The sequence below is a fragment of the Thunnus maccoyii genome, chromosome 20 (assembly GCF_910596095.1).
Source record: "Thunnus maccoyii chromosome 20, fThuMac1.1, whole genome shotgun sequence".
In the NCBI taxonomy this organism is placed as follows: domain Eukaryota; kingdom Metazoa; phylum Chordata; class Actinopteri; order Scombriformes; family Scombridae; genus Thunnus; species Thunnus maccoyii.
The window spans coordinates 25,387,122-25,402,264 of NC_056552.1; the positions used below are offsets into that span (position 1 = coordinate 25,387,122).

Below are 15,143 nucleotides of genomic sequence, written 5' to 3' on the forward strand. Positions count from 1 at the left end.
ACTTAGGCAATATAAGAAAAAAACTGTGTTTCCATTACACTAAGCCATAGCTTTTGCCACTCTTGATGATAGTGCATTTGCTTTGGTTCATGAATGGTAGAGGGCCTGCACTGATACTAGACTAATATTACTCACACCGACCATTCAAACATTAAAGTTCAAAGGTTTTATCCTTTAAGGGAGCTCTGGCAGTTGCAGGTGGTATCATGGGCCTACACCAGACACACACAGCATCAATTATTTATCTGCTTCCTGTATGCTCACATGCAACGAACTTTGGTGCTCCGGGAGCAACAGCTTGAAGCTTTGAATCATGAATGCAGGTGTGTGAGAATGTAATGGAATTCATGAGTGGACTGTGGGATACTAACTCAATAACTTCCTGATTTTGGGGAAAAGTGGGGCTGACAGTTGACTCTGTGTGTGTGTGCGTGTGTGTGTGTGTTTGTTTTTGAATATTTCGAGCAGTTTCTTGATTATACAAAATCATGTGAGACAGCTTGAGAATTATTATGAATTATGTGTTTCATATGGGGACTTTTGCCCTTTTGAATCCAGACAGCGCTGCTTATGCAACAACACAGTCAGATGCAATGGACTGAGGCAGTATGAGCTCATCATAACCTCAATCGCAAAACAATGCATGTTATATTACAGTAATGATTCTCAGCTATGTAATGATCCCCCGTGGGCAGGTAGAGGCTACAGAGATCTACAGGCTTCATAAAAGTGAATCTGGCTAAGAATTACACTTTTTCATCTCTGTCACTGAACTCTGGAAACTGGTGCAACTCTGCACCCTGAGCATCGCAGTGATAGATAATGCTGGCAGGTGCAGCATTTAGGTGCTGCTGGTAGGTGTGTGTTCATGTATGTGTGCAGCCTCATCCAGACACCCATCCTCAGGTTGCAGGTGGGATTTAGAGTAACATTGGCAGCCTGCCACTAAAAATTACCTATATGACACCTGAAATCCCTCATTTACCTGTGTGCAGGAGCAATTTGAGGCAATAAACCAACCTTTTTGCCTGTGAGAAATTTTTGTCAACATCATTTTACATCTGAAGCAATTCCACGAAACAGCTTTGCACTCTCACCGGCTGGGAGAACTGCCTCTAAAAGCAAAATAATGACTCTGTATTACAATCCATTACGGCACAAACAACTTACCGCTTCACATTTTCTATGAATGATGTGCCCTGCCCTCTGTATTAAACACAAGAAAGAGCACATCACAAAAGGCTGAGGCGATGCCAATTATGCTGAATCCCCAGTGTGTCATGCCTGCACACCCCAGGAGGCCTTCGTAGTAAGATGGCAACAGCAGCACAACACCACAACAACACACACGCACAGACACACACACACACACAGGCAGAGCTAACAAGCTTTCTGGAGTGGTGTTCAACAGCACTTTACCGTCAATAGTTTCATCCTCCTGAATAACACAGTGAGGAGAGAGAGGAAGAAAAAACAGTTAATCCTGGCCTTAAGCCCTGGTAAAAATAGGACTGGGAGTAGAACGCAGGAGATTAGACCAAGGGATTAACTCTCCATTTGTTTTCTAAGAGCATCCGCTGCTGGAGGTGCAGAGAGGGAGGAAGGAGGAAGTGGATGTTAGGAGATAGGAGAGAAGGAAGCAGGAGAGAGGAAGTAAAAAGAGGAAACAAGAACGGTAGAAACAAGAGGACAGGAAATAGGAGAGGAAATGACAAGAAGAGAGGGGAGAGGAGAGGAAACAAGAGTGGAAAGGAGAAGAGAGGAGAAGTCAAAGATTATGGATTTTTTTTGTAAAATATGAAATGTATTGGCGTTAATGTATTTTATGATAACCTGGGGGAGGATGGATAAAGTGTATGTGCGTATGCAGTATGCGTATATGTGTGTGTGTGTGTCTTTTCGTTGGGATCTTTTCTAGTATAAACACCAACCTTGTCAGGACCAGTAGTTCTCATGGGGACCAAAGCCTGGTCCTAATGAGGCAAAACATCCTTTCTGAGGTCCTGGTTAAGGTTAGACTGTCCACAATCAATGGAAGTCAATGCAATGTCCTAAGAAAGATAGCTGCACAAACGTGTGTTTGTGTGTGTGTGAGAGAGGCTGACCGTCCATAATTGTATGCGTGTGTGTGGTACTGTATATCTCACTTAGGGAGTTCTTTATGCAACCAAATCTAGTGGTGTCACCCAGAGGCTATTTGGAACTCTTTTCTTCTTCCACCCGTCTAATAATGAGAGTTAATGACATGCAGCACGGCCACAGTTCCTGTCAGCCTGTAGGAAGACACATTTTATCTCTGGGTCTCATTCGCTGCGAGTGGCAGGCAGCCAAGGAAGCAAAGGCTGAAAACTTAATGTTTCAAAGCAGATTCAATCTCAGAGGCAGATTTGGTCTGGGTCGACATACCTAATATTTTCATACTGCTAGAAGTCAGGCTCAGAAAAATTCCATTAATCTACATTGAGTTAAGTGAGTGAGATAGGAATGGGAGCGCTTTAAGTAGAAGATACAGTACAGCTATTGATGGCCTTAGTATCACAGGCTGCATTAAGATGATTTCCATTCATTTTATGCAACGCCCAGTGACTTTATGTAGTCACTGGGCATTGCATAAAATGTAGTTATGTAGTGACTAGTATGTAGCTCGTACTGTGAAAGCCATTAGCTGCATATTTTAACCTATAATTCCTCTTAAAAGCTCTCCTGTAAGAGGATGCCTGCAGATATGGACGTATAAACTGTATTTACAGTACATGTTTGCACGCTTTCCCCCCATAATCCATCACCAAGACATTATCTTATCATGACAGTAGTAGTGGGTAGCTTTTACATAACAGTAGCCTGGAAGTGGAGCATAATGATCAACTGAAACCAGAAAGGTGAAGATCTCACTATAGGGGCCTGTAGGAAACTAAATTTAACATTGTATAACATCATATGTATAATTGCTATGGAAATCCCCTTTTCTCTCAGGTCCCAGCACAGGTTCATCATTCATCCTCCACATGCAATAAATACAAAATCAAAACATATTGGAAAACCCTCGCACAAATCAAAACTTCCAATCTAATCAAGTGTGAGGAATAAATACTCAATGTACTGTAGCCTAATTCAGTACAACTAGCAAACAATAGTCAATCAGACGTCACCAGGTACAGTTCTCTAAAGGTAAAGAGGAAATAGCAGCAATAACAATCACAAAAAGAATGATAAAATGCATACAGTTGAAATATTTGATTGCCACATGAAAGGAAAAAGCCATTAGGAGAAATCCTTAAACCACGAGTCCCAGAACAAAATCTGCCTGACAATTCAGCATCCCTTCACAATAAGATAAGCCCACAGCTGGAAAAATTCCAAATATGAAAGAATTTTCTGTAATATACTGTTGGGTATGTATCTGAAACCCTGTTGATCAGATCATCGTGTGCACAAGTTCATGAGAGCACCATCTTCAACCAGGAAGTGGACCTCAAAGAAAACAATTAGGAATCAAAGCAAACAGGAAACAAATGAAACAAATACTTGAATGAAAACATATTAAATAAAGCAAATGTATTAATCAACTGAAGTGGATCCCAAGTTTAGATGATGAATACATGTTGCCATGAATGCCATAAAACGATCTTGTCTTATATCAGAAAGCTGAGTATCATAGAAATGATTGACATAGTTGTTTCACTTTGTTGTGTTGGTCAGAACTTGTATGTTTTTAAAAAAATTTAATATATTGGTGGAATTTGGTTGATTGGTCTGATCTGAGTTTGTTAACCCTTAAGCTCTGGGTCAGTTACCATGGTAACTGACACTGTGAATCTAACATGCTCGCAGGTTTACTTGAACAAACCCTGAGTTTCTCTCTTTCTATTCCTGCAGAATCAAAATCCTGGTTGGATATTAATTTGGTACTCAAGGACTTTCTAGGGTTACCTCTTTCATGTGCATCACTCATTTCTTTGAACAGCGGTTTTGCCCTCACATTCAAATATTACACAGCATGAATTCACCCTCAGAATCAAACCTCTGCATGTCCTTCTTTTGTGAGTGTAAGTTCTTTTTTTTATATAACACTGTGATCTGTGCACATTGACCAGAGGTTGTTAGAACAGTTCCTGCACTGAAATGTTTATATATAGCAATAATGTGTCCCTTTAGAAACATAAGATCGATGAATAATTATTTCTATCACTCATAATGTGATTGATTGCACTGATTGAATATTGATTGAATCATAGTTCTCATGTTATATTGGAGATTATATGTTTATATTTCTGAGTGAGCAGGATTGTGGTGATTTTAAAACTAAATGTAGTTTGAAAGTGAGTTCTTTTAAAGCTTGTCTTTTGTGTCTTAACTTGTTTTAACAGTATTTCAGTGACTGTTTAAATTTACTACATTTGTTGAAATAATCCAAATAGATGTCAAAAAATGTACTCAGTTTGAACCCTGATGCTTTTTCAACTGCAAATCACCAAACTTCATTTCTGGATCGGAGGTGAGCTTACAATCATGTCTCTATATATAATATGTCTTAATCTTAATCTTCAACTATATTTGTCATCTTCAGTTGCTCCCTCCTGTGTTTCATCCCCATCAAAACTGAATAAATATATTTAAAATGTAACATAGGCTATATTATTGATATATTGATTTGTGGATATGATATTTCCCTATAGCAGACAAAAGTCTTTTTACAGCCATCAACCATTTTATAGTTATAAGCATGAGCAGATGAAAATAAAATCATGCATTTAAGAAAATAAATCAATTTTCCAAAGTAGCTAAATATGAAGAAAAATACATCTGACCATTTTTTATAGAGTAGTAGCAGTTAAAAAGAGGTGCAATAATGATTCTAATTCAGATTTACTAAAGATAAAGGAGAAAAAATCAAATAAATGAAATTTTGTTGACCTCCAGTCAATAACCTCGTGGTGATAGCTGTTGTACATGTGATGTTTTTTCTTATATGCAAATTATTATACCTATAGATATGTATTCCATCCACACAGAGTCTAGGGATTTGCCCACTCTAGTGGCCATCAGCAGAGGAGCTTTTATCACATTAATGAGTGTCACTGGATTTTTTTCATGTAAGCGGTTTTGCACTCGACTTGTAGTGATGTGTGCTACAACACTGAGAGGCTCGTCAACAGGCAGCAGCACAGATATTCTTTTTTAAACTTTATCATAACACATTCCATTTCATCGCAGTCCAAATGTTAACCAATGTGAATTGAAATTATAATCAAGTCTTGTAACAGGAAATATAAAAGAGATGGACAATAAAGTAAGATAATAATAACAAAAGAATAGTAAGAAGATTGATTAAAAATATAGATATAAAGGCAATTATATGTGTTTTCAAACATGTAATTATTGTTATCGATTGTACTATACTCTTTATGTTTATGTGTGAAATCATGAAGAACAGAGAAAATGATGGTAGTTTCTTTGAAAATTACATTTTTTCATTTTTTAATTGAAGATGATTCATTCACAAACATGAAGGCATACAGTAGAAACCGACAATAAACACCTCCCTCTTAACAAACACAACATTAGATAAGAAAGTAATAATGAGTCTGCACTCTTCCATAGTTGCTCTAGAGGTCGGCCAGAGCAAAATTGTCAGGCTTCCACAACCATGGTGCCTTCGCGACATTACCATGCATCATTTTTGGCCCCAGTGACTCGCCGTTGCGTCAGTCTCCGCCTTCACAACATAAAAGCCGGACGCGCAGAATCAGTAGGTCTTCTCCCGCATCTAACGGAGCAACTGCAGGCAGACACCCAACCAGAGCTTCATTGTCAAGTAATTTTCAATATTCTTCTTCTTATTCTTGTATTATTTGTATAAACTGTTTATATTAATATAATTCTATTGACCTTGTTGTTGATACGGCCGAGTCTGGTGCTAGCTTTCATTAGCTTTTTGTAGAAGTCTGGTTTTTCCAGCCAGTGGTTGTAACTTGGCTGTAAAACACTAATTACAGCAGTGCTATAATACGAGGCAGATATAACGGGTGCGGTCTTAGCGCAGTGAGGCGTTTTCCTTCCGCGCCGCTAACGTTACTCTGATGTGTTGCCTGGAAGTGATTTTTTTTTTTTTTCCTTTTTTTTTCTCTTTTTTTTTTTTTTTTTTTTTTTTTTTTTCTTTCTCCTCCCCGCAGCAGCGCGGACAACAGGCCATGTGGCGCCTGAAGGCCCGGGCCTGTCTGCTTTATGCTGCATATTGAAATGAATGAGCTCTGTCGGCATGTAAGGAAGCTGACATTTGCTGCTTTGGCCTGTGATTGCAGGCTTCATACCTGCTGTCACCTGCAGCCGGCACACTCAGTGCTGCAGCACCTTAGCGTTTTAATGTCCGGGGGACACGTGGCGTGCTGATAAAACAGCACAGATCAGCCCAGTAACTGTCTGTACCGGCAGGTCATGACTTTTGATCAGACCCGATCAACTCTGAGGCAACTCTCTCGTTTCTCCGTATCCTCACTCTCTCACACCATGCTCCCGTGTCGTGATTATCTCCGTAAATCTCCTGTAGTTCCTCTTCGGATTTGCACAGTTCCACACAGAGCTGTAGTGGAGACTAAACGGCGCTCAGCCACCTCTGTCGATCACGTTACAGCTGTTAGCTCAGACTGGTTTCATACTGCAGTTTCTGTTGTAGCTGTAACATAAATGAACACTGTGTTCTCATGACACACTGAGGCAGCTGCTACTGTTAACAAACCACCGCCCAGGACACACGTCAGCAAGAAAAACCTCTAAATATTTAGATACTTGTTAAATGATGTTCATGATGAACTGCAGGGTTTGAGTTATTTATATTTTAGCCTAAAGGCATTATTTATTTATTTATTTTCTATTTTTATCCAGGTGAGAATGACTTTAGGTAATGTTGCTCACATGAGGAACCGGACTTGGAAGTCAGCCATTGTGTAATCGAGCTCATGACCTGAAAGCAAGACTTTAAAACTTCACCAGTGTAAACATGAGTTTATTCACAGCTTGAACAAAAGTCACAAATTAGTCACCACCTCAGGTTTCCTCATAGATAAAATAAACCAACAATTAGCCTGTTTCCATCATAGAACAATCACATTATTTTTACTGATCTGTAACGTCTGAATATTTCACTACTGAAGTTTCCTGGAAAGAACGACATGATTGAATACAGACTGAAGGGAAACTTAAAGAAAAGCTCCCTTCAAATCCGAAGTAAATATTTTATTATTGCAAATTGAATTCCTATGTTGCCTGTAGACACACTTCACATTGATGTGTGCATGTGTAGCTGACCTGCTGTTCACTATAGCAGGGCTGTAACTTACAATAATCATTATTTATAACCTGTAAGTGTCAAAATGGTGATAAAAGCCCATAATTTCCCAGAGCTCAAGATAACATGTTTTAAAATGCTTTTTTTTTTTTTTTTTTGTCTAACAGCCCAAAACCCCAAATAACTATGAAAAAGAGGAAAAACAACAAATGCTGCATAAACTGTTTAATGTGACTACAGTTAATTTCTGTTCAATTTTTAAAATAACTGACTCATGGTTTTGGCTCTAGCAATAAGGTGGAGTTATTCATTAAAAGTGTGCTAAATGAAATCAATACATGGTGCATATTATGTACTGCTTTAGGAATGAGCTTCCGTGGGAATTGGCAGGAAAGCCTCATTTGTATAATTGTTAGACAGCAGCTGCTGTCTAACAATTATACAAATCAGGCCTGATAGCTGATGACTATCAGGCCTGGCTGTGTTCATGAGGTGTGCTGCGGTGCGCGTAGGACCGGTGTAAAGGATAAAGGTCTGTGGGCGGAGCTGGCAGGCAAAGTCACTGCAGTGCAGCAAAGGTTATCACTGTCAGATCTCCGCTTACTGGGGCCGCGTCGTCTATGCATTGCTCTGCGCAATGGGGTCGGGGCCCTCGGCAGCCGGCCCCACCTCCGACTGTGCCAAATGCAACCAAGAGGCGTGAGTCACCGTCTGGCTTTGTCCCTCCTTCAGTTCTTCCCTCAGCTTTTTTTTCCCTCTGTCTTCATTCTGTTTTGTTCTGCTTGCTTTCAGAATCATGGCTGAGCTAAAGGAACGCACATTCCTCGCCATCAAGCCCGATGGCGTGCAGAGAGGTCTCATCGGAGACATCATCAAGAGGTTCGAGATGAAAGGCTTCAAACTTGTTGGCCTGAAGATGCTCCACGTAAGTTAACAGTTGATTTTGTTATCTGTCATGCATCTGCTTTTATTATTAACCTCGAAGGCCTGGAGTCATCTGCTTTCATAATTGTTACCGGTTATTTTTAGTGAGTATGCACATTATCTTGTGAGTGTGCAGAGCGACCGTTAAGACCTCCGGTGAGCTGATTAGCTCGCCCGTCTATTCCTGACTGTAGCACAACCGATTAGCAGAGAGAGTCGAGGTCTGCTGATCCTCTAATATGTGATCTGTGACAGAGGGGCTGCTTAACTTTACCATGAAGTGTGTGTGATCACTTACTGTATATAGCTGCCTCATATTATGCAAGAATTAGTCTTGAATAACACCTGTCTGCTAGGTCTGAATGCAGAAAATGTCCCGTTCTGGATAAGTGAGGTGAAGTAAATTAACCCCAACGGCTCAGATTAGATAGTTGGTTCCTTTTAGTTTCACTTCCTGCTGCTCTACTAATGTATCAGCAGCACAGACACTGCTCTGATTACTCAATATATTAAATGTCTTCTTGCTTCTTGTCTCAATAGACTGTAAAGTGAATGCACGTCTACTATTTATAGCTATTGTTCACTTGACTTTCACACTGAGTCTGTCAGATTTGACAGCAGTAGTGATATCCGTCCTCCAACATCAGATCAGTAAAGACATCAGCTTATGTGGACTGGTGTGACTGGAGTCTTAAGGTAGCCGTGTCATGTATTGATCATGTGACCAGGTGTGTTTTAAGCTTGTCATGTCAGCTGGGAATGAAACAGGATGTGGTGTTCAGGAGGAGGGAGGGCTGTTAGTTCAGTGTATCAGACTGTGTGTGTAGTTATTGAACTCATCCAGCATCACTGGTCAATAACAGCCTGATAGCTGTCATGACTCTGCTATGTAGGACACCAGCAGACATGTTTTAAATGTGCCATGTTTCTGAGCGTTTAAGGCTTAAAATGACAGGAGCTTAGTCGGTAGGAGAATAGTATATTGTGTCAGCGTTGGTGTGTTTGTGCCGGACCAGCAGCCCACTGCGTTTTACTGCAGTGCAGAGGATTTAGGATTTGGAAACCTTGAAAGTTGATGCTGTATTTTTGCATATTGATGTTGGAACAGAATGAGAGCTGCAGATGTGTAGTGTTAAATGTCTTGAATTAGGGAAACATTGCAGTAATCAGTCCTGCTAGTTAAGTAATATTGCAGTGAAATGTCTCTTTATGTACTGTAGCTTGGTGATGTAGTCCAGATCCTGCTGCTGCACTAACATGCAATGTCATAATTTCAACAAGTTCAGACATGATTACTGGTTTAATATACTGAATGTCAAGAAAGTTACAAATCTGCAGTTTTAAAGAGGTCTGAAAAGTATTAAACCATCTATTTTATTTATTTTGGTTTGCAAGAAGAATCCAGTTTCTCACTTTCATTAACAGGAAAGACTGACGGTCTCTCCCAGTGTAGTAAATGAAATCTAGATTTCTAGTGCACATGTATAAAACTGTATCTGCACCTTGTTTCCCTGCTGCAGGCCTCTGAGGACCTCCTGAAGCAGCACTACATCGACCTGAAGGACAGACCGTTCTTTCCCACCCTCATGAAGTACATGAGCTCTGGTCCAGTGGTTGCCATGGTAAGAGACAACACATTGTGAGGTGTGTGTGTGTGTGTGCTGAACCTGAAAGCAGTATTTCAGGTTCAGCAGCTCTTGCTGCCTGGCTGTTGTGGAAAATGAACACCCACAACTTGTCTTACAGAAATGTGTCGTTCTGAGGAAGTGCTCACATAACAGCTGGCTTTATCTCCCATCATCCCTTTTTTTGTTGTGCATTGCAGGTGTGGGAAGGCAAGGGTGTGGTGAAGACAGGCAGGGTGATGCTGGGTGAGACCAACCCCGCTGAGTCCAAACCCGGAACCATCCGAGGAGACTTCTGCATTGACGTCAGCAAGTGAGTGTTGTAAAGATCAAATGCTGTGGAATCAATTTTAATGAAGATATTAAGGAATTGAATGTGTTTTGTTTCTTGGATTGTCTTCATATTGCTAACTCGATACGTCGTCCTCTTCACAGGAACATCATCCACGGCAGTGACTCAGTGGAGAGTGCCACCAAGGAGATCTCCCTGTGGTTCACACAAGAGGAGCTGGTCAGCTACAGCAGCTGTGCCTTCAGCTGGCTCTACTGAGCTCACCTGCCGCAGACCTCACACTCTGGTTGGAAACCAGTGAAACTTTTGCCTCAGATTTCCTGTTTTCACCTGTAGCCTGCCTACACATCATCATACTGTACACGGATCTGCTCACTGCAGAGGTCCGTGTCTAGTCCGGATCCATTCCCAAGCTCCATTCCCTTTTAGAAACATTCCATTTCATTCCATGAATATTCAGTTATTTACATGAACTTGTCTTTGACTGTCAGTTTTGTTAAAGGTGATCTGCTTTCCAATAAAATGCTCACAATACCAACTGTCTCTTCTGTCATTGGTCAGATTACATATGGTGCTAATGTAGATGTGATCCTGTGTAACCTGCTGAACTCCACTATAGAGATAAATGATGCATTTCTGATGGTTGATATCTGCTCTCAAGCAGGATTATTTAGAGAAAAGCTTTAATCTGAGGTTAGGAGGTTTGCTTTGTGCTGTGTGACAGCAGCAGCAGGCAGAGAGCTGTGGGTTGAGTGCAGGTTATTTAAAGTGAATGCAGTCTGGAAAATGCCAACTTGATTTGTCTAATTCAGTCTCTTTAATATGGAATTCCATCTTTCACAGACTGTTTCCTTGCTGAGCTGCAGTGGAGAGAAAATTCTTAAAGACCCTCCGCTTGATTTGTGATCTCAGACTGCTGAAGTCACATTAGCTTCACCTGAATTTAAGGATTATTACACAAAATGCAAGTGCAGTTTGTCCTCATCTCAGTGTAGTTTGAGTCTGAGTAGACTAAGGACATGTATGGCAGGAATAAATACATGTACATATGGACATGTGAGTATAAGAATCTTTTAAAGCAGTAACCCAACAAGGGATACATTACCTCAGAGAATACTGTGGAGCAGCTCAGCTAATTAACAAACCAGAAATTAATTCATAACAAAGTGCAACCACATATTTTTGTCTTAGCAAAATCAACACATAAATAGAAGTACATATTGGTGTGATGCCAAGTATACATAAAAAACATCTGGTTTAAAATGAATGAACACATTTGGAACATGATGATGTGTTGATTGAGGGGGAACTGAGCTCATCTGACAGGACTGTGGAGCAACTTCTGATGACAAAGGTTGGTTTATCTGAAATATTGAAACTATTCCACATGTCCGTGGTATAAAAATGTGCAGTACACACACTGAAGCTTTCAATTTACATTAGTTACATTATCAGCATGAGATAATGCTGTTTACTGTGCCACAGTAATGTAACACTGACTTCATTTACACAAGTGTGTATTTAATTTTCATAGTTTATGGAAAGAGATTAATAAAATGTCTAGATTGATAGAATAATACATTTAAAAATCCTAAACTTTACAGCCTGCATTAAACATGTCAAGTATAGATGATTTGTAGGTCTTTTAATGTTCATGCCAAGTTCTGCCTGGATTAGAGCCAAGCTGCCTGTGGATAAAGGACACCGTGCCCTTGAAAGATTGAAAGTGCTGAAACTCTTGACAAAGAGACTCCACAGTGTTTGAAGTCATAAGCCTTTTTATTCAGTGTAAAAGTCAGATCTTACAAAAATCACCAGATAAACTTTCACAGCCATGCGGAAACAGTTTGCAACGCCTGTAAACAAAGAAGCCATCCATTACAACCAATATAATGATCCAAACATTTGGCTTTATTTACAAAGTCTATCAAAGCTTGATCACAGCACAAATTTACCATATGAAAGAAAACTGGTATACACTATCAAAAAGATGTACAAACTTTAAACTGCAATCTAATAATGTACCTCAAGGGTCAGTGTTAATATCAATAGATTTATAACTATTAACATAGATTTTTTTTTTTGTGTATTTGTATCCAAAATAAATTTTGCACCATTACCCTCTCAACTCACAATTATTTTCAGACAATAGTAATCCCAATACATTAAGTCATTTTTATCAAATATATATAGCACCACAATATAATGGTTTAATATAATCGGGGGGGCAGGGGGAGGTGGGGGAGGGATCACATACAAAAGACCCGTGTTAGTATCCAAGAAAAAAACAAATACCCAACTCTGGCCTCCTCATCACTGCCCACGTCCGGCTGAACCAGTTCAGGTGCAGGAAGAACTCTGCCATAATAAGTCTTTGCTATGGAAGCCCATTACCGCCAGGAATAGAAAAGAAATGGATGAAATGTTATGTATGATAAAAATAAAAATATTCATGGTAAGTCAAAACTATTAGATAGAGTCATAATTTTGACTCACTAAATCTAAGTTTAGAAGTACTAAGTAGAAATTAAGAGATAGCATTTCATATTTTAGACCAAGTCAAGAATAAAGATAGTAAATCTAAATTATGAATCACAACACAAAATTTACTCTAAACTATGAATATTAAGTCAAATTGTGTTGTCTAACATAAGATACGACATAAAAAAATGTGATTAAGCCAAATTTATAAGATTGTAAATTGAAATTATGAATTACGAGATAAAATTATGATTGGAATTATGAGATAGTACCTTCAAGATGATTATACTTGTCAAAATTTTGACTGGCTATCTTATAATTTTAACTTACCAAGTCAAATTTTGTAATTTTGACTTAGTTTCTCCATTTTTTATTTTTTTCATGCATAATTTTGAATATTTTTTTTCTTTTCATGGCAGAAATGGGCTTCCATACCTTCCTGATCACAGTGGAAGAGGAAAACACAGACAGACTGAAGAACAACCAATGACGGTTACAACAAAAAAACAAGCTCAGCACGACATCGGCACAACGCGTTCTGTTCTACATGCATTCAGTTGATCAGTGCACCTAGTCCCCCAATCAACTCATTGCTTTCATCTCCAACTACTGATGCCCAAACACTTCAAATACACAGCTACCCGTGGATGGAGATCAAACTTGTTCCATTTTTAGATTTGGGGATCAAGGTGAAACAAGAAAGTTTAATATCTAAAACAAAACAGTGTTGATTGTGCATTTGATTATTTAGGGTTAATCTAAACGAGGGTAGCAGCAGTTAGTCCATAGAACAGTCTTTTTTTCTTTTTTGTACTAAGATATTAATGCAGTTTGGTCATGAAGTACTTAATGCTTCATTCAGAGGAAAACAACTTCTATGTCCCATCCTAACCTGAAACCTACTGTATCTGCTTCAAATGATTGTGAGACACTGTCTTTTATTGCTCATTTGGTCTTAGAAGCTTAGCGTTTCAGCTAAGCTTTGTATCCAGTCTGATCAGTAGACAAATTAAAGGAAACTGGTAGAAAACAAATGTCATATCCCATAGAGAAATAAAAGGAAAACAGGAAGCTACAAAAAGCAGACTGAACCAAAAATGCAACAAACATTTAAGTGTTCTTTTTGTGTCGTCACTCAAACGTAGAAATTAACATGAAGACAGAACATGGACAACATTCATGAAATTGTAAGTGAGATATTCTAAGACCTTTGTTTAGGTAGTGTGGAAGCAAATAAGAGCCGTAAAAACAGGAATCTTATGAGCAACTGCTTACCTAAATGTGAAATTCAACCACTGCCCAATACTTAGTGTTGAAATTTAAATACCAGATTATATAGCACTGAAATATTTTACTTTGAAAATCATCCACCTGAATTGATGTGGTTTGAATGCCTGTCTTTAAAATATCCTTTAGCTCATTTCAAATGGTGCAATTTTCAAAAATAGCATTGAATATAGAGCTGCAAGTCGATTAATCGATTAGTTGCCCACTATTAAATTAATCAGCAACTATTTTGATGATCAATTTATCATTTTGTCATTTTTTAAGAAAAAACTGTCCAAATTCTCTGATTCCAGCCTCTTAAATGTTTCTGTAGTCCTTTTTTGACAGTAAACTGAATATTGTGGACAATATGGTGGACAAAACAAGACATTTGAGGATGTCATCAAGGAAAGATCAACATTTTTCACAATTTTCTGACATTTTAAGAACCAATCGACTAATCAAGAAAATAATTGACAGAGTAATAGATTATGTTCATAATCATTAGTTGCAGTTCTAGTTGAATATGTGACAAACTACATTCAAGTTGCTCAAATTCAGTTTGTTCAGTGCCCCTTAAGCTGCAAAATGTATTTATTTTTTTAAATCTAAAACATCTTTTGGGCTCTAATCTGCCAGAACAAGAGGAAGAAGTAGCCGTGGTAGCATGAATTACAAAGTTTACATTTTTAATCTTGAACTTTCACCAAGCCAATTTGCTCAACCTTGCTTTTTTTTTTTTACCTGATTTGAATTTGACTTATTTAGAGAGCCCCTGAAGTCCTGAAAGAAAAGATATTAAAAAAAATATGAAGTTGTTTACACAAATTAAAAGATTAAGATTAACTTGAATATAGCGTTTCAAAAACTGGACAGATGAATTTTGATCTGAATTCATGAACCCTTAAAACATTCCATAACTGAGACAATTAGTCGATCTTAAAAAATAAAATCAAGTGTTTCGAATTACTTACTACACCCATATTAAGACAGCTGATTTTCAAAATAAAACATCTCAATACTATAAATTCAGTGGTATTAAATTTCAACATCAAGTATCCAACAGTGATTTCACAAGTAGTTTTTCAGTCACTAAAAAAACAGTCATTAGGGCACTTATTTGCTTCCATACAATAGATGCACATGATGAAGATGCCTTTGAGCTTTCCAAACCCAGCTGATTCAGACCTGTAGGTATGACCCCTACAACCAAAAAAAAGAAACACAAACTTCCTGAGAATTGAATCATGAACCTTACTGGTAGAAAGAG

General features: G+C 38.6%; 1 protein-coding gene across 1 annotated transcript; it reads left to right on the forward strand.

The window, feature by feature from the left end:
• The first annotated feature begins 5,708 nt into the window (after nucleotides 1-5,708).
• LOC121887638 (nucleoside diphosphate kinase B-like) lies at nucleotides 5,709-10,664 on the forward strand. The gene is made up of 5 exons (XM_042398560.1): nucleotides 5,709-5,815; nucleotides 8,078-8,210; nucleotides 9,730-9,831; nucleotides 10,035-10,147; nucleotides 10,270-10,664. The coding sequence occupies exons 2-5, from the start codon at nucleotides 8,082-8,084 to the stop codon at nucleotides 10,382-10,384; spliced, it is 459 nt and encodes a 152-aa protein (XP_042254494.1). The 5' UTR covers nucleotides 5,709-5,815; nucleotides 8,078-8,081; the 3' UTR covers nucleotides 10,385-10,664.
• The last annotated feature ends 4,479 nt before the right edge of the window (nucleotides 10,665-15,143 follow it).